Source organism: Lissotriton vulgaris, chromosome 5 (genome assembly GCF_964263255.1).
Source record: "Lissotriton vulgaris chromosome 5, aLisVul1.2, whole genome shotgun sequence".
NCBI classification, from domain to species: Eukaryota; Metazoa; Chordata; class Amphibia; order Caudata; family Salamandridae; genus Lissotriton; species Lissotriton vulgaris.
Genome location: NC_141693.1, coordinates 1,924,880,672 through 1,924,907,745, shown reverse-complemented (window position 1 = coordinate 1,924,907,745; position 27,074 = coordinate 1,924,880,672). Strand labels below are relative to the sequence as shown.

Sequence of the window (27,074 nt, the reverse complement as noted above, 5' to 3'; positions counted from 1 at the left end):
ATCGGGGTTATGGGTAGTATTTTTGGTCTGGTGTGGACCAAAGCATCCTTGAGACTGTACCCTTTCTTAAAGGAAAACAGTGGTTTCTGCCAGTCCTTCTTGATGCTGGTGACGATTTTCCAATTCTTGTTTATTGATTTTTTCAACTGGTTGGATAGTGCACCGTACGTGGTTACACACGTTAGGGGGACATCCATTGTTGTTGTTTTTGTGATCGGTTCCAGAAGTGCTTCCCGTGGTTGGTTCCGTGCACGCTTGAAGCCTTTATTTAGGAGGTGGCTGGGGTAGCCTCTTTGTGCCAGCTTAGCTGTTAGATCAGTTGATTGGCTTTTAAAATCCACTAAGTTGCTGCAGAATTGGAAAATCGTCACCAGCATCAAGAAGGACTGGCAGAAACCACTGTTTTCCTTTAAGAAAGGGTACAGTCTCAAGGATGCTTTGGTCCACACCAGACCAAAAATACTACCCATAACCCCGATGAGGAGTGTCACTGACACTTGGAATCTTCCTAAAGTGACGGGCCACTTCCCGTGCTCAAACTGTTCTGTCTGTCATCTGACAACCCCTACAAAATCCTTGACTCTTGAACCCGGGAAAACCTGGTGGCAGAAAGCCCACACTAACTGTAATTCTGTCAATGTCGTGTACCTCGTCACTTGCCCATGCTCACTTCGTTACGTTGGCATGACAACCCGAAAAATAAAGCAAGGGATATGTGAGCACAGAAGTAATATTAGGTGCAAAAAAGCGACGACAAGAATGAGTGACCATTTCCTCCAAACCAATCACACCACCAACGACCTGAAATGGACTGTGATTGAACAAATCGTTGGGGGCTCCAATATATCTGAGAGACTGTTTGAAAAGGAACAGCGTTGGGTGTACCGCCTGGGCACCCATACCAATGGCCTCAATGACGACATACCTTGGGGCTCTGTTCTGAAATAAATATCTGAATCCCAAGATCTGTATCTGTTCCCATTAACTCCCTCTGTCTGTAACGGTGCCCCTTGAACTATATAACTTTCTAAGATCAGTTTTATTACACAACTGGTCTTGTTTAATCTTTCAGGTAACACTCAACCTGAACTCGTGGGCCAGTTGTATGTTGAACTGACTCTGTTTGTACCCCTTACGCGCACATCAACCAATTGCGCTCCTGTATTTACTTTTTGACTTTACTCTCTCCGCATCTCTGACACACCTCGTCTGCGCACGCGCATGACGATCAGTGTCACTGTCCCGAATTCCCAAGCAAATCAAGCCTGCGCATGCGCTTTCATCCGCGCGTAATCTCCGGAAGTGAGTACTCTGCCCGGATGAGGCTCGCAGTCTAGTCCTTGATGACAGCCTCCACGCATGCGCGTTACGAAGGCTTAGACTCCCGGAAGCGCTGTCGCGCCTTTTTCCTTACCGGCAACACATAAAACCGCCGTCGCTCCTCCCAACCGGATCGACGAGACCCGGTCCTGAGGGCGATTAGGCTTATCTGCAGGAGACGGACGCCGTGGGCGTGAGTACGATTCTGGCTGAGAAATCATTCAAAGCTAAGTACTATTAACTGCTTATTGACCAGGTTTGGTGTCCCTTTTCCTCCCTCTGTTTTTCTTTGTAGGATGTGCCAAATGCGCCGTCCCCTCCCTCCCGCGGTCTATGGGGTGCATTTTCATCCCTGGTGAAGTGAGAATCTTCCTTTTTCTCACCTCTTTTACTGCTTCATTGCTGACTGGCCACTGGCCATTTGGCCCATTGATCGATGAGTGATAGAATGTTGCGTGTTTAATCTCACTGCCATTTCGCCCTTGTTTCACTTATCAAAACCCTCCCCTGTGCACTTACACAGTCAGATTCTGCAAAATTGGCAATCTACCTTGACAGTGCCACCATATTAACAATATGACTTATCGTGTAGCCTCAGCCACTGGCAGAGCCACGCACCTCTGCTATTATGCATGAGTGGTGCACCCTGGCACTATGAGCACTAGTAAGAGACTGAATTTGGCAAAACCAATCGACAAAATATTCTAATTGTGTTTCTTTTGTCTTGTGTTGTCTGTGTTTTTTAACCCTCACAGGTGCCTTTTATTTTTGGTCTCTAAATTTTAGAGGCTGGAGGTGTGTGCGTCCTACCTTCGGGTGGTGAAGCCCGCCCCCGTTTTTTTGCACTTCACAGACTTTTAACTTTCAAGTCCTCTGGTAGGGTGGGCCTTAGAGTGCCCATACCGCCGAGGTTTTACACCATAGGTCCTGACGAATGCCAGGTTAATGATACCACACCGGCTGAAACATGTCCATGTCGACCATTCACATCTTCACTTAATGCTAGTGGGAGTAAGACCATCCAATTAGTTGGCCCTACTCACCGACACATTTTTTAACCTTGTCCTTGATGGTCTTTGATTAAAAATAAAAAATTTTGACACATACAAGGCAATTTTAATCTCACCACTTGACACTATTCACGTACTTCTTCACATAGCCCTCCCATCACGAAAACCAGCTCCGCAGTAATTCTGGCGTCGAAGCACACCGGGGTGGCATTCGGTCACACCCGGTGGGGCCCGATGATGAAGCAAGTCACCGACCAGGTCGGTGAGTGAGGGCTTTCCTAACAAACCTATTGGGCTTTGTTGTTTTCTTGTGCTCTGTGCCTTTTTCCACCCTAACCAGAACAGGAACACTCTTTTGTTGTTGTTACATATGATAATTTGGGGACTAAGAGTGTTCGTGACTCTCCCTTTCTCTCCTGTTGTTTGTAAATAGGTATGTATTGTAGACCATGTTGCTGCTTTGCATAGGTCTATCACTAAGAAGGCCATAGAGGCTCCTAGTTGGCATGTGGAGTGCGCTCTAGGAGGAATTGTTAATGTACGTTTTGCTTTTTGACAGCAGATTTGTATGCATTTTACAATCCACCTAGCAATTCCAGCTTTAGAGATGGGGTTGACTTTATGTGGTGGTGAGAAAGCTACAAACAATTGTTTTTCAAAAGGTTTTATTCCTATCAGTGTAATATAGAAGGGCTCTTTTCACATCTAAGGTGTGTAGAGCTCTTTCTGCTACAGAGTATGGGTTTTGAAAACACACTTGCAACTCTACTGATTGGTGTACATGAAATGTAGTAATGACTTTAGGAAAGAATTTTGGATTTGTTCTTAGGAACCTCCTTCTCATTCAGAACCTCATTCATTGCCAGAGCATCACTCAACCGAACTTCACTCATTACCAGAGCCTCACTCACACAAATCTCGTTCATTACTAGAACCTCACTCATTACCAGAACCTCAGTCACCCGAAACTCATTCATTACCAGAACCTCATTCATTAACAGTATCTCAGTCAGCCGAACCTCAATTATTACCAGACTTTAACTCAACCGAACCTCACTCATTACCAGATCCCCACCCACCCGAACCTCACTCATTACCAGAGCACCACTCCCCGAACTTCACTCATTACCAGGACTGTCATTAGCTCGAGGGCGGCGTAGCGCAGGAGACTTGCGCTGGTGAGTGAAGTTTATCTGGATACATGGTATTTCCTGGGTGCATGTAAAAACGTTTTCTGCATTTTTCTGCCACACATTTCTGTAGTTTGCCACGTTTTTCTTACATTCCATTAAGTTGGTGGTAGCCAAGACCTGCGGCGGGGGGGGGGGGGGGTTTTGGGGGGGGGGGGGGGGGGGAGGAATTCAAGATGGCACGGGTGAGGCGTTAGGACTCCAGAGGACAGGGAGCCTTGGTTGTGTGGTGTGTGAAGTGTTGGTGTGTGATGAGTTGTTAGTTATACCGCGTGACCCAAGCAGGAGCACAACACACTGCTGTGCGCGGGGATCCGTGCTGGGTTTAGTGCGTGGGCCAAGAGGGCAGGGGTGAGGCGTAAGGACACCAGAGGGCCAGAATCCTCGGTTATGTGGTGTATAAAGTGTTGGTGTGAGATGTGTTGGTAGGTACAGCGCGTGACCCGAGCAGGAGCACAACACATGGCTGTGCGCGGGGATCCACGCTGGGTGTAGTGGAGGTGCGGGCCCCCCCCCCCCTGTTTGCTAGTGGTCCTGTGCCTTCCATTCCTTGCACGCTCCCCGGATGAAGGACTCCTTCTTGTGGCTCAAAATACCGCGGCTGATGGGGAAATTTACAACGTGCTAATCTACCCCTGAGCCTTAAGCACAATCTTAAACGAAGAGACAGGAAGGCAGCCACAAAACGAGGCACCCCCACCGTGAATACACAGGGTAGGGAGGACGCATAGAGGCCGCTGGCGACAGTGGAGAACGCTTTCCTCTAATTGCCCATACCATAAAAGATTATATTTAAAGTTTTACAATCCACTTCTTATCACCATTATGTTTCTCTGATTATAAAGTGATTTGGGAAGCGCTTTTTACTAGCAACACTTTAACGTGATTGTGTACATGCGGACGGAGAAACTGAAAGGTGAGGGAGGGTTAAACCGTCACCCATGCCCATCGTATGGGGCACAGATCGTCAAACCAAGTGAACGATCATTTGCAGGCTCAAGTCTTTTTCGATAACGGGTGTTACTGTTGGGTTAAATCACCTCAGCCAGAAACTACTGCAAGCTTCACCTCTCAGAGGAGAGAAAGGCAACTGAAAACACCGGCTGTGCATACAGAAAGCAGAGGTGAGCAAACTGCTTTTTTAAAACATTTTTTTTTAGCCATTATGACATTTCATCAAAATGCCACAAAATTACACTTTTCTAAGCAATAATATTTACACACCTCGTAAGTAGCCTTTTCTTTTCTGCAACCTGGCTCCAGCTCCGCCCGAGATTGCATGCTTCCCGTGGCCACGGTGGTGTGTTGGGCAGCAAGCGGGTAGGTTCCAATGGGCAGTGGCGTCACTGTATGTACCGCTGACTCTTGCCTGCTGTTCCGTGCACCTCTGCCTCGCTTCCCAAGTGAGCTGCTTCTGGTCCGTGTCCTCTCCGGGACCACTTCCCCAGCCTTCTGTCGATGCCGGCCGCACTCTAGTCGCAAGCCCGGCTGCTTTGCCGACTTCGACCCCCAGCTGCCCTAAGCCGTTCCGCCGGCTTGGGCAGTGTACCTAGACGCCATCGAGCATGAGTGGCGGCCCTGGGCACAGGGGGAACGAACACCAGGCGGCAGGCACCCAAAACCCCCTCCCCCCGCAGCCCATGATAATGGGGTGGTGGGGAACGGAGGTACGCCTTGTGGCGTGTTAAGAAACTGTCCTCATTGCCCTAAGATCTGATCCAGTGAGCAGTAAAAGGGTTCCTTACATGAGGAAAAACAAGCATCTCACAGCCCTGTCTCAGGCTCGGGATGCAGGGAACGGCAAAACTGACAGCAGGTGCAGCTCCACATCCGGACAGGGAGGAGACGGGCGAGGGCTGGCTGCGCATGTGCGGTAAATGTTACATTTTGCATGCCCTGTGGCTCGCGCTTGTGAATGGTGCATGCAGCGCCTGTCCCCTTCCGGGGCTCCGGTGATGAAGAGGGAGCCCCGGCACCAAAGAGGAAGTGAAGTGCGGCAGCTGAAGTCCCAGGAGAGCATCAGATAGCAGTGCGGGGCTCAAATGGCTAAGGAGGAAGCCCCGCATCATGCAGCCAGAAATTTGGAGGAGCTAGAGTGCTCCAGTACCGCGCCGCAGCCAGCCTCCACACTGGGTGAGTTTGCACGTTTCCTCAGGGGGTAGGGGAGGGAGCCGGTCTTAGTGGCACAAGGAAAATACAATAGCGGAAAGGAGCATTTAGGGGCGCACTGACAGGCCGTGGACCCGACAGCGGAGGGGGGAGGGAAAGTGAAAGCAACTGCAGGAGGCTTGCAAGGGAGACAGGAGATGGGCACAGCGTGTAACTGTACGTGGTGAACGCGCGCGTTCACCGATCCGATCAGCTGCCTGCGCGTGCCCAGCTCCCGTCTCCCTTGAAAGCATAGTACACGACTATAGGTCTCGCTGGCGACAGTGCTTCGCGCTGCATCGGCAGGTGCGAGACCTAAAAAACTAGGTAAACTGCAACCTGCAGGGCATGTTGGGACACTGGATGTCAAAAGGTTCTTAAAGGCGCAGTGTCCTATTCTCATTCAAGGCAGCAGCCTATACAACTACATTGCTGTAGATTATCCTTACTCCTACTTTAAAAAGGACATTTCTAAAAAGTCACTTTTCCTTTTACTCAAGTGGCTTTTAAGGGGTTGACCCCTTTTTGTTTCTTGTTTTTAAGTAATGCATTAAGGGAGGCAATATAGTCTGTTTTCAAGCTGTGAAATTTATCATTTGAGTCACAGAGGTCTCCCAACCTTTACGAAGCAAGGCGAAGTGAATGCAACTTTGAAAGTACTGCTCAATGGAGATCCCCTGAGAGAGAACAGTACTTGTTGAACTACTTTTCCCTGACATTGAGAGGCGCAGAGCAAAGTGGAGAGCCACAAACTAAACATGCAGTATCACAATACAATTTTCTACACTGCATCATCAGTAACTCTATTCAAGCCGCAACTGCCACCAACATCCAGATACTCCAAGCAGCCACAAACTGATACTTCTGGGCTAAGAAGGAGTCTTGAGAACGCGGCGACGATTGGTATGGCTATGGGATGCCCCTCGCTTGATTTGTATTTCTAACTGCCAAAACCTACCGCCCAACAGCGACCCCGCCACGCCTTTCCACCCCTTTCCCACCTTTTCCCCCTAACTCCACAATCAAGCCATTCAAAATGATAATGCCAGGAACAAGGCGAGGCCAGCATGCGTGCACAGAGGGCTAATGCCAGCGACGCTTACAGGACCCACCATCTTCCTGTCTTGGCAGCTCGGGTTGAGTGGGGGGATGGGCTATGGAAGAGGGGAAGGGAAAAGGCTGTCTCCACCCACTCGCCCCACCCAGGGTCGCCTGGCCACTCACTCCCAGACATTTACCTGCGGACGTCGGGGTAGTGGGGGAGTTGGCCCCGCTGTGGGTTCCCTGGGTGACGCTCACTGCGGTTTTCACGGCGTAAATGTTGGCCTCCTCCTGGAACTTACCAATGTTCTTCTTGTAGCGGATGCGCTTGTTGCCAAACCAATTGGACACCTTGTGCAGATGGGAAAGAGAAAATATGACCGCAAGCAATGGGGATATGGAGTAAATATAAGAAAATAAAAGTGTCATTAAAGTTAAACAACCAAGAAATAGGCAGGAGGGAGAAATTGTAGGAAGTAATGGTTAAGTGTCAAAACCAACGGCGCACGAGACATAGCATGCAAGGATAAGGGGGACAGAAGTGAGAACCAGAAATTGAAGAGAAGGAAGTGAAAGGTAAGCGATAGAAAGTGGATACAAGAAAAAAGAATTACAGAGTTAGAAGGCAGTTGGGAGAGGGAGTGAAACCATAAGTGCCAATGGTTGGAAAACGAAGATACCAGGGGTGTTGGTTGGATACAATGTAAAGGAGAGAAGATTAGAAAGGAACAAGATTTAGTATCAATGCGCTGTTCCAAAACAAGACAACGTTTGTTTACCAATATGTTATTTGGGTCTTCAACCCTCTCCCACCTGCACCCTCGCCACACATCTAAGCTCCCCACAGTCTCAGTATTGTTTGCCCAGGTTACTTGCACATATTTTTAAACTTCAATATCGGGTGACAATTAAACTCAACAGATCTAGTTATAAGACATCACAAAATAAATATTGTCGGTAAAATGGGACTAAGCACCTGAATAGGCACACTGTATCCTTCCAAAAGGAAAGAAAATACACTGTAGAGGGAGGAAATGGTGTACATTCACATAGCTCCTTACCTGGGACACTGTGATACCACACTTCTTGGCAAGCTCCTCTTTCGCTTCTTCGCTGGGGTATGGGTTGCTGAGGTGGGAGTAGAAGTACTCGTTCAGAACCTCCGTCGCCTGTTTGCTGAAGTTTCTCCGTTTTCTTCTAAGGGAAAGGGTTGGATACCAGGGAAGGGAGCGGTCAATTTTTATATGCCACAATTACATGTGATCATGTCTCATTACTTTTATGAACGACTTGCTGACTTGTAAAGAGGTGTTTCCATCGATAAAGAAGAAATTCATTGCTGGGGAAAAAAAAACTAATGCTGTGGAACCATAACTTCACGGTTAAGTCTGGACCCCCACAGAGTACGACGGATTACACGTTTTTCTGCCACGAGTCTTCTTTAGGCTTTGAAAATATTAGCTACTTTATAAAAGTGGAACAGTGTTCCTACAGATGTGCCCAGCTGTGTAAACTGAGATAGGAGTGACAGGTCGGGGATGTTTCCAGGGCACATTAGCAGTAAACAAAGAATCATAAAATGTACGGCTGTAGAATGAGAGGGTGGGGTGTGGAGAGGTGGGGGGGAGTCTCCTATACTACAAACACGCACTGGCAAAGAAAATAAGTCTAGCTTATGCAAGAGTTCTTAGCTTTACGAATGTGTTTTAGCGATGTTGCGCCCCAGCGAGGCTGTTGCTCAGCATGAATAAAAGATAGAGGTGTAGTGAAGAGTGCTTGGTGTGGCGTGTTGTAGAAAAGGGCTGTGGCCTAGAGGAGTATTGTGGTGTCGCCTAGATGAGTGGCGTGGCATAAGATGAGTGGCGCGGCCTAAGATGAGTGTCGCGGCCTAAGATGAGTGTCGCGGCCTAAGATGAGTGTCGCGGCCTAAGATGAGTGGCGCCGCCAAAGATGAGTGGCGCCGCCAAAGATGAGTGGCGCCGCCAAAGATGAGTGGCGCCGCCAAAGATGAGTGGCGCCGCCAAAGATGAGTGGCGCCGCCAAAGATGAGTGGCGCCGCCAAAGATGAGTGGCGCCGCCAAAGATGAGTGGCGCCGCCAAAGATGAGTGGCGCCGCCTAAGATGAGTGCAGGGCTAACAGGAGTGGCGTGGCCTAGACGAGAGTAGGGCCTAGATGGAGGAGTGGCGTGGCCTAGATGGAGGAGAGGCGTGGCCTAGATGGAGAAGTGGTGTGGCATAGAGGAGTGGCTTAGCCTAGCCTAGAGGAGTGGCGTGGAGGAGAGCGGCAGGTCCTAGAGGAGAGGTGTGGCGTAGAGGGACGCGTCCTAGCGGAGCGGAGTGTCCTAGAGGTGCTGTGTGGAGCAGGTCAGAGGCGTGCAGTGGCATGTCAAAGGAGTGGCACGGCAGAGTGGCATAGAAAGAAGTGGAGTGGCATAGAAAAGTGGAGCGGGGCAGAGAAAAATGGAGCGGCGCAGAGAAAAGTGGAGCAGCGCAGAGAAAAGTGGGGAGGCGCAGAGGAAAGTGAGAGAGGCGCAGAGGAAAGTGAGAGAGGCGCAGAGGAAAGTGAGAGAGGCGCAGAGGAAAGTGGAGAGGCGCAGAGGAAAGTGGAGAGGCGCAGAGAAAAGTGGAGAGGCACAGAGAAAAGTGGAGAGGCACAGAGAAAAGTGGAGAGGCACAGAGAAAAGTGGAGAGGCGCAGAGGAAAGTGGGCAGAGAAAAGTGGAGAGGCAGAGAGAAAAGTGGAGAGGCATACCGGAAAGGCAGAGAAAAGTGGTGAGGCATAGTGGAGAGGCAAAGAGAAAAGTGGAGAGGCATAGAGAAAAGTGGAGAGGCATAGAGAAAAGTGGAGAGGCATAGAGAAGAGAAAAGTGGAGAGGCATAGAGAAGAGAAAAGTGGAGAGGCATAGAGAAGAGAAAAGTGGAGAGGCATAGAGAAAAGTGGAGAGGCATAGAGAAAAGTGGAGGAGCATAGAGAAAAGTGGTGAGGCACAGAGAAAAGTGGAGAGGCACAGAGAAAAGTGGAGAGGCACAGAGAATAGTGGAGAGGCACAGAGAATAGTGGAGAGGCACAGAGAATAGTGGAGAGGCACAGAGAATAGTGGAGAGGCACAGAGAATAGTGGAGAGGCACAGAGAATAGTGGAGAGGCACAGAGAATAGTGGAGAGGCACAGAGAATAGTGGAGAGGCGGAGAGTGGTGCAGTGTTGTGGAGTGGCAGAAAGTGAAGCAGAGTGCTGTAGAGGGAAAAGGCACATCTTGTAGCATGGCATACAGCAGAGTGGCGTCAAATGGAGTGAGCGTTGCAGAGTGTAGGGGAGTAGAGTAGAGCGGTGTACAGAGGAGGGGCATAGAGAGCAGTTGCATACAGTGGAGTATGCATGGTATGGTAGCGCTGTACCATTACAGCGAAAAGATTTTAAATTGAAATGAAAATTTCATTTGCACAGACAGTTTTACTGATAAAACTGTACAGCCCACAAACAGTGTGTGGAAATTTGCAGCATCTAGTGTATTGATTTGTTTTGATCCCATCAAAATATTTGTTCCCACCACACTTCAGAAATACAAAAAAAGTGCTTCATTTGTGCTTTCTTAATTCTGATATATATTCTGAAATATTTGTACAGTTATTTTACAGTCATTTACATTTTGTCAATCGGAGAAAGAAAATGAAACAGCAGGCTCCTGTAGGACAGAGCCTAACATTTGACCTGTCTTGAATATAGAGCAAATGTGACTGAATAACAAGATTTAAAGGCCTGTTTATTGCTCATTCACTTGAAAACTCCAGGTTAGTTATTTGGGGGCATTTCAGCACCTCCCACCCCCTTAATTCCAGTGCCTGTGGCATGGGCGTAAAACTGAGGAAGAGGATTTTTTTTTTAAGTTGTGCTATTAGTAAAGAGTACTGACCAAAATAAACAAGCTTGCAGACAGAACATTGTTCTTCACAGGCATCTGGTAGTGGCAGGGATAAGTAGAATCAGTCAAGCAAAAGGATAGGAGGCAGGAAACCTTTTCAATGAACTACAGCACGTTTATTGCTTTATGAACTAGCATACAAGAGAGAGAAAACACATTCTCTTGTGGACTAAAAAAAAAAAAATCATAGGAAGTGAGCACTTGTGGAAGAATACAAGGAGCCAGTCAGAGAGGTGGAAAACAGGCTATGCTCCATCGGAGAGACAAAGGCATGCTAGACATCCTAAAACAAATGAAGCCAGCAAATAGAAAGCAATTAAATGCAAGTTCCAAACCACAAAGCCAATGATGGTATGCAATGGGCAGAATGCATCCACAGGGAAGCTTTCAGGATGTCCCTAAGACAACTTTTCCAACCAGACTGCTGTGCTGTCTGGTATGCTACGCCCTAATCAAAGTTTCAGGATTCGAGAAATAAGTAAGGAGCTACAATGCTTCAGGTTTCAAGGGTTTCAACCATTTTCGGCACCAATATGTAACTAGCCCCCAATAACCATTGGATTTCTCTGTGTTTTGGAATTTAAAAGGGAATCAGAACTGGTTCCGAATGATTAACAGTCCCATCAAACACCTACACGCTAAAACATTAATGGTGGCTCCTTACGCACCTGGCATCAAGGAAGCGCGATCGCAGTATCATGACAGCTTCACAGGTGCTCTGCTTCAACTGCATCTGGATGGAACTGAACTTGCGGTGGATGATACCCACCATCCTCTCGATTTCCTTTGGAGAGATGGGGCGCGTGCGGCTCTGCTCTCGCAGCAGGTTCATCACATGAGTCGTGAACTCGTTGCACGCCTAAATGCCACAAGAGAAGGGGGTTATTCATGGGGAGCTGTACAGTGGGAGAAAGTGAGAGAAGAGAGGGAGCGGGACAGGACAAAAGACAACATTTTAAACTGCTGCCATCATTTATGTTTTTCAAGAAACACTTTATTCACTCTATCGGTGGACAACTATTATTTAGGGAAAATATTTGGTCAATCATCCTCATTCCCGCAAGGTTCCAGGGCTCTAAATGTTACTTCTCTTACAGCAATAAAAAAAAGTATGACTACCCCAGCTACCACAACACTGAAACAAGCACTATAGACCACTAAAGGAGCATGGAGTTATTGTTAAATGGTAAACAATTTTTGCATACATGGCATACAGAGACAAAACGAAGGGGCTACTTACCTGAAGTAGTTCTGCTGTGTGAAGAATTTTCTGGGATGACTGGCTAGCAGCCAGCGGAGAGGGCTACAAACTGAATGAGCTGCACTATTCGCCCGCTTTAAGCCCCCTTACATCCAGCATCATCCGTCCACAGCATGAGCACCAGAGACAGGGAGGCGGCGGAAGTCAAGATCGCTGCTCGACTGGCTGACAGAAATCCTCATCGGAAGCGCCACGCTGAACATAAAGGGCAAGGGTGAAACATTTCGGGCAGGCAAGATGGTGCCACCTGCTTGGTCGTGAAAAGATCGGAGGGCAGCGACACTCGCCCTGGGCTTAAACAACCATCCAGGCATAGAGACAGCAGTCAAGACTTCCGTACCAGTGGGGGAGAACTCAGAGCCCAAGACAGCACATGTGGTGGTGGCCCCCAACTGGGAGCTCTATGGAAGGAGTGGGGGGGTCGCCTGCTGGCGTACCGGAAGCCACGTGTTGGGTCCCTGAGAGGGTGGCCGGGGTGCCCTTGTTGATCCTATACTCTGGCCTGGAGGCTCTGAGAGTGCACCCGCAGGGAGGAGGTGCACTGAAGACCCAGGCTGGGCAGTGGCCAGGATAGATACTAAACCCCTGACCCCTCATTAAGAGATATTATGTTGGCAATTAGAGACTTGCGCTCTGGAACAAAAACTGGACTCTGTGACGGAGGAAGTAAACCACTTCGGGAAGCTGGCAGAAAAGATGTCCACTGCCGAGACCAGCATTGGGGGGCTGCAGTCCAAAACAAAACGCCTAGAGAACAAAGTGTCAAGGTTGACAAAAAAACTGCCAGAAATCTTGGCAAGACTGGAGGACCAAGAGGGCAGAGCGTGCCGGAACAACATCAGAGTGGTAGGCGTCCCAGAGGGAATGGAGGGGCAATCAATGGACCTTTTCCTAGAAGATCTAACCCTGAATAAGATCAAGCCTGAACGCCTGTCCACCTCTTCCTCTGCAGACAATCACATTGCGTATTGGGACATGTCTGCGCCCGGATGCCCCTCCCCTCACAATCATAGCTAGTATACTAGACTACAGAGACGGGATGCTATCCTGTAGGCGGAAAGTCAACATGGCAACCTACAGTATGAAAATACCACCATCTGTCCGCCCCCCCCCCCCAATCCGATTTCACGCTCCAGCGGCAAAGACGTACCTTTGATGCGGTAAAGATGGCCCTCCGGGCACAGAATGTGAAATACATGATGTTATTAACAGCGAAACTTAAGATCCTCACTGAGGGGAAATGCTATTTCTTCATGTCGCCGGACGAGGCAAGCGACAAGCTGGGTGGCTGGCCGACAGATGGGCGGAAGGGAGTGGAAGAACTCTAACATCTACCACGAAAGAGCAAGACACAATGCAGCGAGATGTAGACCCCATGCCCGACAGTCCTGCTCAGTGGCAAAGAACAGAAAAGTGAACAGGAGGGGGAACTACAATAACCAGTGACATTTCCTTCTCTACACTCGGCTTGGGGTAGAAACGGGGGGACTCAGGGACAGGAATGTAAATGAACTGGCACAGAGTGACATTTGGAATTCATTAGGCAATCATGGCAAGGAGACTCTGATGAGGAGCTAAGGGGTATTGTACCATTTGACAGCCATTAATCTCTGGCAGGGGCCTAGTTAACACTTAAATGGTCTTTTAAAGACCTTTAAAGTACTCGGTGCGGCTGAGATGAGCTCGTTTGAGTGTCCCTGGAAGCTGTCTCAGCCGGGTGTGACACACAAAGGGGGCTGGGGGCTGAAGCCCTTTGAGCACAATGGGCGTTGCACGCCAGTCTCTAGCACTTCCCCCAAAAGAGAGGCAGCCAGGTGTATACGCACTGCAAGAACGAGGGATTCACACCTGATCTTGCACACACAGCGTTGCTGCCATGTATTTTATTGAGAGTACTCCAATATACCCCCACGGACAGGTGCACCTTATGCAGCCATTCACCCAAAAATGAGGTGTCCAGGTCTGTGCCCAGCAGACTTGAAGAGGAACGCCTATTTTACCAGGACATTCATATGCACACCTGAAGGCAAAGCTTGTGCGCCCTACGATCGTGGCTGGTGGCTCCAGGGTCAATCTGCTGCTACCCACCTAGTAACTCCTCGGGCAGCTGCCTCGTAGTGCCTTACAGCAGCATTGCTTTGGAAGTGCAGTGCTGACAGGCAATGCACACTTTCACTGATGCCAATAGTGAGCAGTGGTGCACACAATTACGTGTTCTCTCCTAATTTACTGTTTAAATGCCATTAAAGTTACCTAAATGTGCCCTCTTGGGTACATGGGTGCAGAGGTCGAAGCTGCTGATATGAGGGGTCCCCTCTGCTTTGCTCAAGGGGACCTTGAACTAGTGACAGCCCCCTCGCTGTGTGAATGTTCAGCCTTTGTTTTCTGAATGCAGACAACCAACAGTGTCAAATGTGAAGGCGCTGAATTGAAAGCGCCTTTCAGCACATCTAATCCGGGCCAAAATGGGAACACATGTTTTGAGAGTGCTCTGTGCCCCAGAGGGCAGGTGCTTTCTACGCTCATGTGCAAGTAGCAAAGAAATGCAGAGGCGAAACTGCAGTCATGTCATGTCCTCTGCAGGCCACCGTAGTTGGCAGAGGCGCAACTAGAGCCAGATTTCAGGGGGCGGGGCTAATTTCAGGTCACTGAAAGTGCACAGGTGCACTTGTCTAAATTTTAAATGTGTTTACATTTAATAATCATGGCTAATGACATTGTTTTCAATATTGTAACACAGCAGCAGCTCACTAATTCTGCAAGTAATTTCTGTGGCAAAGTTTTCAGCTGACTGTATTGTGTTTACTTAATTTGGCACCTATATACATATAGCTAAACCTAGAACAACTGTGTGCAGTCTATTTAAATAAATGTGGAAAAATACTAGCTGAAACAACTGTTTTTGCTTGCGACAAAAATAAATACAGATATATACAGATAAAATGACAAAAAATAAATATGGATAAATACAGACGGAAATGTTAAAAAATAAATATCATAAAACCGGGAGACCTAGTTATAAAGGACTGGGTTTATGCGGACAAGGGAGAACCGGCTTACAGGGTAGAGCGGGACGAAATGCCAGGAGGGAGCTGCGAACAGCTGTACGCCCGTAAGGCATGCTCAGATAGCTTCTTTTAATAATCAGGGGAGAGATAGATCCAGAAAGGTCAGTCTTTGGCTGGCGCTGGCGGCAGGTATCGCAAAACGAACATTGCCAGGTGCTGGGGCGCGTCCCAACCCCCGTCAGTGACTGAGTGGGAGAGAGATCTAGATTGGTACCAGCGGGAGGAGACTGTGCGTCAAGAAATGAGAGAAGATATGGGCACCATGGCGCAAGTAGAGGAGGACATTGCGGGATCGGGGTCATCCAATATGTAAGGTGCGATAAGCCCTTTGTGTTCACTCACTTCCTGCTTCTAATGAGGACATATCGTAGTGCTGCTCTTTTTATGCCTTAGACAACGGAACTGTCCTCACCTCTTTGAGGAGGTACTGGCACGAATCAACCTAGAGAGGTACATGCATATTTGCTTAAGAATGTACTGTTCTATGAGCTTGTTCAATAATAAGATGGGTTTGTTGTATAGCGTTTTAGAACCCTGGTGTAATTTTCCCGATTCATGCCCTTATGTAGGTATAAAATACCGTATCGTAATATAGACATAGAAATCAGAACCATATTAAGACATAGCTCAAGTAGTCCTAATACGGCTTGGCTACTTCCACTAGTTACGAAAATCCACAACGATTTCTTGGAAAAACCCGCCTTCAGCAGTCAGGGACTTTCCCCTACATGAATATTCATTTATCCAAGAACTCATGGAGTTTTCAGAGAATTAAGTCTCCGATGACGTTATGTCCAATCTTAGGTTAAACTCGGCACCTTCAAGGTATAAATATGCCCACACTTGTCCAAACACACGGTGGTTTGGAACAGTTCGACTATCTACTTGCCCTACGCCCTGCAAGTGCCGAAGGAAGCCGACCCTCCAGCTGACGCACAGAGACGCTGTACTTTCTCCAGGTGAGAAATCCAGCTCCAGTGTTTCCAGGCTACCCTTGCGGCTTGCTGGGAAATCGAATCCTGAGAGAGAGATACAAGATCTCATTCATTCTAAACCAAGGTACGGAGCTGATTAGACCCTAAGAGAATTCTTGGAATAGATTCTTGGCAAAAGAATACTAAACTTAAGCTACACCTCACTTACTTCTTCCCTTGTACTAGACCTAGGTTAGGTACACCATGGTAGGCGTATTTTAGAAGCACCAGTTGAGTACTTTTAGTCATTTGTCACTGTATGTATTTAATGCATTTTAGGTATTCTATGGCTTAGAAACCATATCATGCTTTTACAATATTATTTTATAATAGTCCTCGTACTGTACGCCCTGTACTTTACAACAAGTATTACAATTGCAGCAGTTTATTTCTTATGCTTGAGAAAGAAGACTGTTCAATAAAAACCCTTTGATTGAAAACGCCCGTCTCTCTATTTCTCTGCACCTCTGGTGAAACGAAGCATGCACGATTGACGGAGTGAAATAACTATCTATTGTTTCCCTGACTCTAGAGATTGATTTCTTATTCTTGTGAAACAAAGTTGTCATGTTTAAAGTGGTTGTCAGAAACGAATCCCTTCTTGTTCATTCGAGAAAGTTTCTAGTGGCCTTTGAGCTAGCTGGCACACCCATAATTAAGTCTAGTATATTCAGTAGAGACTAAACTACAGGATACACTATTCCAATGCGCAGAGCCTATTGGGAATATAGGAACTACACTACATGGCACCCAACGTTTGGTAAGGCGATAATTTAACGCTAGATACTAGAGTAACTCAGTCGTGTTTTTCACACAGACCCCTTTTTCACGTAAAATACTCCAATAGACGTCTGTAGGAGGTTAAACGGACATAATATCCACCATAACCGAGTAGGATGAAAATCCTATATATTAGTTTTTGGTTTGTTCAACGTTGAACAATACAGTGTTCCAAAATATTGTGCACCTAATCTTTGTTTCCTTGAAACTTGCTCTGCACACTTTCGGTCAACAAAATGACGGAAAGTGACGAAGAGAGGGAGAGAGCAGCAACTCAGGCAGTGTTAGATAACACAAATCTCCAACAAAATTACCTGGATGCAATAATCATTCCGGCAAATAGAAGGAAAACCATAACTATAAAACTTATAGAAAATTGAGTATCATCGAGAGATGGTAAAGTAATATTTGTAATAGAGGCACATGAATATCGGCAGACAGAGGTATTCTATTCATGGATTCTGTTTCCTACAGCAAAACCAGTAACACACGAGTTCCACTACTACAAAGTAGAGGAACCTCCAGCGGAATACGTTCCTTTCAAGGACGTTGAAATTCCACTAACTTACCAAGAGCATCACCTATGGTTTAATGGCGCCCTACAACATCAAAATCACATTACCAGGCTTGGTCCATTAGGATGGCCAGGAGCAACATGGCCAGTATTAGCCAGGTATACACCACATCCTGACATTGAACAAATGACATGTCCAGAACTGTTAGTTCAGCTAAAACAGTTAATAAAAATACACAGACAATTGGTTCAATATGTCATGAGGACTTTAACAGTGCAAGCAGCTGTAAGAATTCCGCAGCACCTCCCACATCAAGGGAACACAAACAAAATTACACCACAGACTATACAATCAGTCATTGGTAAATTGCCCGCTAAAAGGGAACAAATTCCATTCTGGTTAGCCCAGAAAATTACTCAAATAGTGCCAGTATTCCCTGATAGTACACCTCATGAGAAACACAGAATACTGAAAATCTGTTTACCAATGGGGATTTCACCACACATAGAGGACTGCCACACTTGGGGTACAGTCTTTGCTTCAATCTACACAAAAACACATGGTGTTCCGTCTATGGCGGTAACACCAGACGTCCTAAGACAGATTCAAAATGAATACGGACCTGAACCTGCTTTAAATCTTGGTATGAAGTTACTAAAAGTTTTCAAACAGGTCTCGGCTATATTGTTAGCCAACATTAAAGGTGAAGCAGCATCTGTGGCAATCCGCCAGAAGCTAAAAGAAACAGATATTACTGAGCAACCATATGAGCTTGCCAGAATTATTGAAAAATCCTATGAAGAACTAGGTAGAGATAGTTTGCGTGGGAAAACAAAACACCAAGGAACCAAAAATCCTGAAAAAGTTTTTATTAAAAATAATCTCACTACTCCTAAGAAAAAGTGGTAAAACAGCAAAGAGACACTTCCTAGAGAGAAGCGTTCACAGTCCAGAGGAAGGTCTCCTCAACAGGAGCCCTCTGAAAAAAGATATAACTTTAGAAATAGGGATAATTTGAGAAAACCTGATAGATATCAAGATGATACACGTTCCTCTTGTACCTTCCAGAATTCCTCACAGAAATCCGAAAGAAGAGGACATTCATAAAAGAAAGAAGAACGAGTGAAGTCCAAAGACTAACAGCAATTTCCAAAACATAAGAAAACTCAATTCACAAAAAAGAAGGTAGCAAGTCTAAAGAGCACACATGCCGAGGATCTTGAGGACACAACTCAAGAACAGGGAGTGGGCTCAAACAATGCTAGACAGGATCCTCTGGAGACAGTGGATGTGAAAGAAAGTATCCAAGTTGAAACTGCAGATACCAGGGTTAGTGCACCACATAACTTATATGAAGTAACACTCCGGATGGAGGGGGACAAACCAAGAAAAGTTAGAGCACTCTTTTGGGAGAAGCTATTTAAGGGTTATGACATTCTTCGAGCTGAACAAGAATGGCCACCTGAATTTGTCAGGGAATGCCCACATGGCGAAGAGATAATTATGCCAGCCTTTTCAAAATCACATTCCAATTCATAAAAAATACACATATGCCAGAAAATGGGCAGTAGCTCAGGCTCCAGCATTATACAAAAATCATGTAGGATATGATGAGGATTCCCCTCACCATAAAATCCAGTTGAAATCTCAACCAACAATGCAAAGGCAATACCCTGTAAAACAGGAAGCTAAAAAACAGGTCAGGGAGATTTTAAATCAACTTGATTACCAAGGGGTGATTGAGACATGCACCTCATCAATGAACAATCCTTTGTTTCCTGTCTCCAAACCAGATAATTCATATCGTCTAGCTTTGGATTACAGACATCTATACTCTTGTTGCAAAACATTTGCAGTACAAAATGCACATAGTGCGGCACTGATGAATAACATTGTGCGCAAAAAATATAAAACTACATTAGATATCTCAAATGGTTTATTCTGTCAAAACATTGCACTAGAAAGCAGGTATTTGACAGCTTTCTCAATAATGGGGATACAGCGACAATTTTGACTCTTCCCAGGAGATTCAAGAATAGCCCAGGGTTATTTTCAGCCAGAGTAACGGAGTTACTACAAATGTCCGACCATGAGGCATTATCCTATGTCAATGACCTCTATCTTACAGATGATGATTTGGACGTGCACTTGAAAAGGGTGAACACCATAATACTTGGGTTCATCTCTGAAGGGTATAAATTCAATTTTAAGAAATCACGAACTGCCCACCTCAACGTCCTATTTTTGGGATATGAGTTATCAAGTGAAGGCAAAAGCCTGGCAGCAAACTTCTTAGAGAAATGTGCGCTGCTCCAACCTTCAAAAACACTGAAAAACTTAGTCAATTCTAGGTTTCATGAATTTTGGAAGAACTTATGTTCTAAACTACGCAGAAAGGGTTAAACCTCTCTACGAACTAATCAAACCTGATTTTAAACCTACTAATTGGACACATAAACACACAGAAATTTGGCGTTCAGTGCAAATAGACATGTTAGCAAAAACACAGTTAGAAACACGCAACAACGTGCGCAATCTCATAATCCGAATCATCCCAGGAAGACGCGGATTCACATACCTAACCTTTAATGAAGGTGAGACAGTACCTATAGCATTCAAATCACCCTTGTACACACAAGATGAAATGAAATTCACTTCAACAGAAAAAATACTGTCAGGGGTTCAAACTGCTGTGGAGAAAGAAAGAGCCCTAGCACAAGGTAAACGCATTAAAATTGTTACACCTTAACCTGCCTTAGAGGCAGTAACAAAAGCAAGCATTTCAAATGCAAAAGCTCTACATCTGAGATGGATACAATGAGTTAATTCTCTTGCTGCAACAGATGTTGAATACGTTTTTGAAACGTATTTAAAAACACAAGAATTCTTACAATATGAATTAGAATGTCCTCTGCCGGCTGAAATTCTGCCACTAGAACATTACGGCTGTATAATCAATACAGACGGATCAGCACAGCCCGCAATTGGGGGTAAACAAGCCTATAGTGCTGCGTGCGCGTTTGTTAAAGGTCGTTGGCACGAAGGTAAATTCAGACCTATGGTTACTAAAACTCAATCACTCGGAGACTGTACAGCTCAGAGAGCTAAACTACAAGCTTTCAAGATGGGGCTTGAAAATACTGATCGTGAATTCCCCACACTCATAGTGTGCTATTGGTATTACTGAGTCCAATCTTACAATGAGTACTTGCAGAACTGGGTTCAGAACGGCTACAAAGACGCAAAAGGTGGCACAATTAAGAATAAAATGCTTTGGGAAGAAAAGACTCACGTGATTCATACACCGAGTCATCAGCGTGATGGCGTTCACGTTGAAGGGAATTCATTGGCTGATGAGGCCGCAAAGGCAGCTGTGCAAACGGCTTCCGTAGCTGCAATCACTCGTTCAAAAACAAAAATAGATGGTGAAACAATGCAAGCGGTAAATTCCTCAATGAAAGGCAACTATGCAGCATTACCACTAAACTATCCACTCGGTAATACATACATAATTGATGCAAACTCCGTTCCTTAGGCTCGAATCCCTGGAGTGGGGGACAGTGTCATTCCAAACGGGAACCTGACACATCAAGGGATCTAAAAATCTCTAATAGATTTAGAAGAGATGTACTGGTGGCCAGGAATGAGCGTCGAAGTTTACAAATTCAGTATTAACTGCGATACCTGTTACAGAGATCATACCTTTGAAAGCCACCAGATACCTGACTACAGTATAGCCAGCCCAGTCCAGACACCACTGTTAGACAGCATTAGACTTTCGACAAGCAGACGTCACCATGGACGAATGCGGTCCCACAACTATTAGGACAAGATTCATTTGGATGTGGCCTCAGCGCTCGGCTGACGCCCGAACTGTTATAAAAGATTTGCGAGTCTTTATTGGCACATACGCAATCGGCATGCTACATTCTGACCAGGGTCCTGCGTTTAACTCAAAAGCTTACAAGGAGGCCATGGCTAGCTTGGGCGTTGCATCGCGGTTTTCAAGTCCCTTCCATCTGGAGGGAAATGCAGTAGTGGAAAGAAAAAAACGTGACATAAAACAATTATACAGTGGGATACAGTCCTGTATCCAGTACATACACAAAGGGATAAACCAAGAACATTACAAAAAGGGATAATTGTGTCTGGCAGAACTACCCTTCCCGTCCCTGGAACCTTGACTTCCTCACTGCTCGAGAAGCCCTGGAACACCTCCGTAATCGTGCGGAAATCACACATTGGCGCCCCGCATACCCACATCGCTCTGACCTGAACATTCTCCTTCAGGACATCCAGAAGTGTAGCAAACCGCCAGGACCACAACACACTGATTGTGTGTCCGTGATTCTCTTCTAATTGGAAGGGTTATGGTTAACCTCCAGGCAATGCATATTTAGTCCTGATGATGATCCTTTATTTTACATAGGATCGAAACGCCGTTGACAGTTTATGTAGTTTTTCACGCTAGTTTCCCATTGTGTTACCCAACTGTGTTTACTACATGTCAGCTTGGTTAAAATCTAACTCTTTAACAGCGTCCCCCTACCTTAGAATTGCCTGCCAATTATCCCTTTGTGTAATGTTCTTGGTTTATCCCTTTTCATTATTTGTACTGGATACAAGACTGTATCCCACTGTATAATTGTTCACCCATTTTTTCTGAATTTTTACAATTGATTAAAATTATTGTCCGGCTGGACAATTTTTCTTATAGTACACATTGTGGTCTATAAATTCATCAAGTGCTTTATCTTATTTACTATATTAAGGACCCCTGTTTTTTGTAATAACTGTTACCCCTGGTCCTTGATTACCTAGAGGGTTCCCTTGTTGTTTTGAAATAATAAAGCAATCTATAACAGCTAGGGTATTAGGTTTGGGTGACGGGTAGGTCAAACATCTAAATAGTGTCTTAACCTGCCAAGAAATTCTCTGGGGGGGAATCACTCCATAAGAACTACTATTTGGTACTAGAACGCTTTTCCAGGACCTTGACTGTCAAACTTCAGTGGTGGAACAGAAACCCTTTGATATCAAAGACCGTTTGGCTGTTTTACAGTACTTAAATGAAACAAGAAGAAGTCTGAGTAACACAACACAAAGCCCAACGACCACTGAAGAAAAGCCACCTGTCCCAGCAAGACCTGTCTGAATTCCAAAGATTGGGGATCTATCAGGGAAAAAGATCGCGGTAAAGAAGGAATTTGGGCCTTCTTATAGAAAAGCTGTACCTGTCTTAGCAATTCTTGGAACAAGATAAGTGTTACTACCGCCGCTTGCTGGAAAAAGGGAGAACCGAACAGTATCAATTGACCTGGTAAAACCACATCAAGTGGACGATAATAAGTAGTAGGCCCAGTGGACTCCCAAAAGGTAGCAGACGACCAAATCTAGCTACTATTCAAGAGTTTCAAACTGAAAGACTTATCACCTACGATAAACCTGCAGTGAGAAAAGAAGGACTTTGCAATACAGCCATGGAACTTGTCCCTCTTGATATCCAAATATCAGTTTGTCAAGAAACTCCTGTCTACAAGGAAATTTAGCATCTGACTATACAAACATGTCAAAGGAGGAAGCTACGCCAGTGATCTCAAAAAATCCGGATGCAATACCGACTATTGACAGAACTGCTTCTGGCTATTTTATCAACTTCGATAACTTTTCTGAGGATCCAAGTGAACCTGAGACTATGCCAGTAAATAAAACTTTTAAAGCAAAAAATAACAGAACTCTTTCATCAACTTGGAAAAACTTATCTGGTTTCACCATGGGTTGAATATTGGATTGTGTTAGGTGTACTTTTTCTCTTCATCTGGCTCATTCTGGTGTTAAGTTTGGATAAAATAATAGATAGAAAATATAGTCCAATGGACACAGCACATCAACCTACTGCTGCAAACTTACAAATCATCTCATCGTGAACGAAGAGACCTGTCATCAGTGAACATCACAGCCGTTCCTATACCTGGTGGTATAGCATGGGACACAACTGCTTATGACATTTATGGCCCGGTGGAACTGTTAAAGATTCCACACCAGTTTAAGGTTTCTTTGAGTGACTTTGTCTCACCCAGCACATTTTCTGATGATTGGGACTTTGAAACTGTTAATAATATGATGTCAGACTTAGAAATGTCAGCAAAATTTCAAAAACATGAACACCTAGAAGGTTCAACAAGTTATTAAGAAATGTGTTGTTATAATCATTTTGGTCACCATTATTTGCACAAATCTGTAAATCCTAGGAATGTTTTTACTTATAACCAATGGGAACAATGTCCGCCGCCACCAAAGGGCAGCTCAAAAACATTTTATGTAAAGTTTCCATACTTCTCAGGTTTTAATGTTACAAATCCAGAAATGTTTTATTTAAAAAATGTGAATAAGACCGGAATGAAACCAATGTTGACCAACACTAAACAAATGTATTCTGCAAACTTTTATGCTCAGCTTTCTGCATTAGGTTTTAACTTTTGGAAAGAAAACATTGAGACAAAAACTGTCTGGGGCACAAAAGAATGGCAGGTGCAGGGGTTAGAAGCCTTGTTCAGAGCCTGTATTATACTAGAACAAATTATATTTTTGAATGACACAGTTCAACAAACATCCTGTCTTGGCTTATCGAAGATAAAAGATTTAAACAAACCGTCCATACCTAAACCCACACCTGACAGTAATAACACTTCGGATGAGGAGGTAGACTTAAAACAGATTTTAAAAACACAACAGAACAGATCCTGATTGGAAACAATCGTTAGTCTGGCCCATTAGACACAAATAACTGTCAAGACAGATTTATGAACAAAACAGAAGGGTTCAAAATGAATAGGCCAAAATCTCCGTTTAGGCTATGTGCAATGGCGTCTAATCAATACCACGTCATTGTTTACTGTATTTAACCTTACAGATAAACAAATCTCTCTGGCACAAAAAGGAGCAGACTATACGGTGCAGAGCATTGAAAAACTGGAAAGATTACCATTAACCGTTTCTGAGAAACCTGTCATTGAATGGATAATACATGGCACCATCTCGATACCAGTGACGATTTTCCAATTTCAGTATTGTCTACAGCACATACCAGCAGGCCTGTATGAAAGGTTGGGTAAAGGATACATTAAGTCAATCTGGACTTTACCATACACACACAAATGTTGGAGTGGGGGAAAGGAGGTATTTCTTAGTACAAAAAATTGTAAAAAAAACTCACTAAGCGGTACACTTTTATGTGAAGGTATTAATTTACATGGAGTCTGCAAAGGTTCTTTAAATAACCTTTCTTGCCACATGCACGGTACTCCAGCAGCCGTGATAGACCCGGTTTTCAGGCAACTTTCCAATGGGAGCTACGTTATGCTCAATGATCACAGCTGTTGTGGCATGTTGCTAGGGAAAGCCTATCTGGTTAGTGTGTCGGCCAGGGTCATTTGTTGTATGCAAGTATTGTATCCAAAAAGTAATACAGACAGGGAGACGGCGTTATGGCCTTCACTGAATATCTCTTTTATACAAATTGATACTTTAAGCAGAATGAAAGCCATCCTTTTGCAAAAAAATGTGCCACTGACCTCGTCCAGAGAAACGTATGATTTGCAAGTTGCAAGGACTTCTGCAGAGATACATGCATTATTATCATCAAACTGCCCAGTACATTTCGCAGAAATGTTAGGTCAAATCTTAAACATGTCTGATACCAGCGGCATCGCACATGTATTTACAACGTATTTTTCGGGACTGTTAGCACCATTTGAAGCAGTCCTCTGCATTTTTCCAAATTTCGTGCACTCTGTGTTCGGCGGCCTGCCTCTCATTTTGGGACTCGTAGCAGGAATTCTATTTTTGTTCCTTCTGCTCCGATATGGCACGTCCAGTCACCAACGATACCCAGACTACCATGGAACAAGCCCTCCTAGCCATGCGGTATCGTGAAAGAATTTCACATATTCTTGACTTCTTGACTTGGCTCGTTTAAGAGATCTGAATACCACTTGGTTCCTTTCATTCAGACCAAACTGGCAAGATTGCATCTTACCTGTTCTGCGATGCCTGTTTTGCGGAGAAGAATGCGTGTTGGACATCTGTCTTACACTTCCATCAGCACTGCCAACGGATGTTGACACCTTGCTGGGTCCTGTAACGACTCACACATCGTGTTGCCCCCAACGGCTGCCAATCCTGATGACGGCATTCATTGAGATCTCACCAGCGAATCCAGCTAGTTATGTGTTCATTCTGTGGTCCATGTAGCCCTGTAATTTATAATTGTCCACGTGGCGGTTGTAGCAATTGAGCTAGGGTGAACCCCAGCCTCTCCCCCTCTCCGTACCTCCTTGCTGTGGCATATTTGCTAAGATAGTGGGATTCTCGTTCTGCTGCTTCCTGGAATTCAGCTCACAGTGTCGCCCTTTCTGATAGGTACGTCTGAGAGGTCCCATTGGCTTGTCCCACACCTAAGAGCGATAGCGCTACCTTCAACTCTGAGAGCATACTCCAGAGATCCCATAGTATCCCTACCCCTTTGCAGATGCAGATCCCCCTTAAGTAAGGCTTAAAGTCCTCCCACAGCGTGCTTTGGTGCGGGACCGAGCCTGTGTTCAGTTCAAAATAGTCTAATATTGCCTGCCCGAGCTCGCTGTGGAAAAAAATGTCCCTCAATGCCCTTTCTGCAAATCGCCAAGGTCTCTCCATGCCACCTCCTTCCGGAACACGCAACTCAAGAATCACCGATAAGTGATCCAGTAGTGTGCAGGCATGTGTTAAACATCACGCATCCCAGGGGGATAGTTTGCTGGATATCAGCCAATAGTCCAGCCTCAGCCAAGTGTGATATTGCGCTGCATAGTGCCTGTTTGCCAGGCCTGAGGGGTTATGCAGTCATCATGCAGCACATACTGCTTGCAAAGTGTACCGAGCACTGTACGGGCTCGGAGTTTCATCTGAGGCGCCTTGGATGTACTGTCGAGTGTAGGGTCCATTATTATAGTCATACCCTCCCCTCCCAGCCTCTCCCGCCTGCCCCCCACCAGCAATATCTGGTCAGCTTCCAGAATGCCAATTTGTTTCTGTTTCTAGTAAAAAAATAATTAGAGTTGTCAATGTTCGGGCATATACGTTAACCAGCAGTAAACAGTGGTAAGCAGTAGCGTCCCCAACACCAGCAAATAGCGCCCCATGCAGTCTGCAACCGTGCGTATGTGGCAGAACGTATCAGAGTGGCCACCACCTGCGCATATGAACTGCAGCAGGAGAAATATCTCTCCTCCTCCCATGTGGAGCCCAGTGTGGATAACCGGATGGGCACCAAATGCGTTTCCTGCAGACACACCACATCTACTGTGTGCCTCTGCATGTATTGCATCACCTGCTGGCATTTCCTCGAACTATTGAGCCCCCTTACATTCCAAGTCATGAACACTAATTCTGTAAAATCTCTAACATTGGGCGCTGTCATCCTCTTACACACTTTGCATGACAACCACTAGATCTTCCCAACTCATCATAGCTTGTGACCACTGGGTGTGGAATCCTTTCTGCATGGGTCTCGTGTAACCGTGCATATGTTATTAGAGGTATGCAGAAAGACATCAATCCGAACAGCTTACCAACAGTCTTCACTGTCAGAATGGCCCTTCCTTTATTGGCGAATTTCTTGTGTTAGTAACAGTATTCTCTTCTCACAGAGTATGTTTTCATCTCTGCTGTGTTGATTCTTGCTCCCAGAAGAGCTTCTCTTGTTCTGGTGTGGGTGCAAACATCCGAGCCCAACACCAGATGGCGATCTATGCTACAGTGTACAATCTACAGCTCATATGCCTCAAAAACGTTGTTTTTCTTCAAAGTT

At 45.6% G+C, this 27,074-nt stretch overlaps 1 protein-coding gene across 2 annotated transcripts in view; it reads right to left on the bottom strand.

Moving 5' to 3' along the window:
* The window catches only part of PBX2 (PBX homeobox 2), a 247,366-nt gene that overhangs the window by 53,254 nt on the left and 167,038 nt on the right, over positions 1–27,074 (bottom strand). The window contains exons 4-6 of one of the 2 annotated variants that reach the window (XM_086924519.1): positions 11,298–11,488; positions 7,771–7,906; positions 6,907–7,060 (exon numbers count right to left, since the gene is read on the bottom strand). In XM_086924519.1, coding sequence (XP_086780645.1) covers positions 6,907–7,060; positions 7,771–7,906; positions 11,298–11,488 — 481 coding nt within the window. The remainder of the gene's footprint in view (positions 1–6,906; positions 7,061–7,770; positions 7,907–11,297; positions 11,489–27,074) is intronic. The other variant, XM_086924520.1, reaches the window with a different exon arrangement.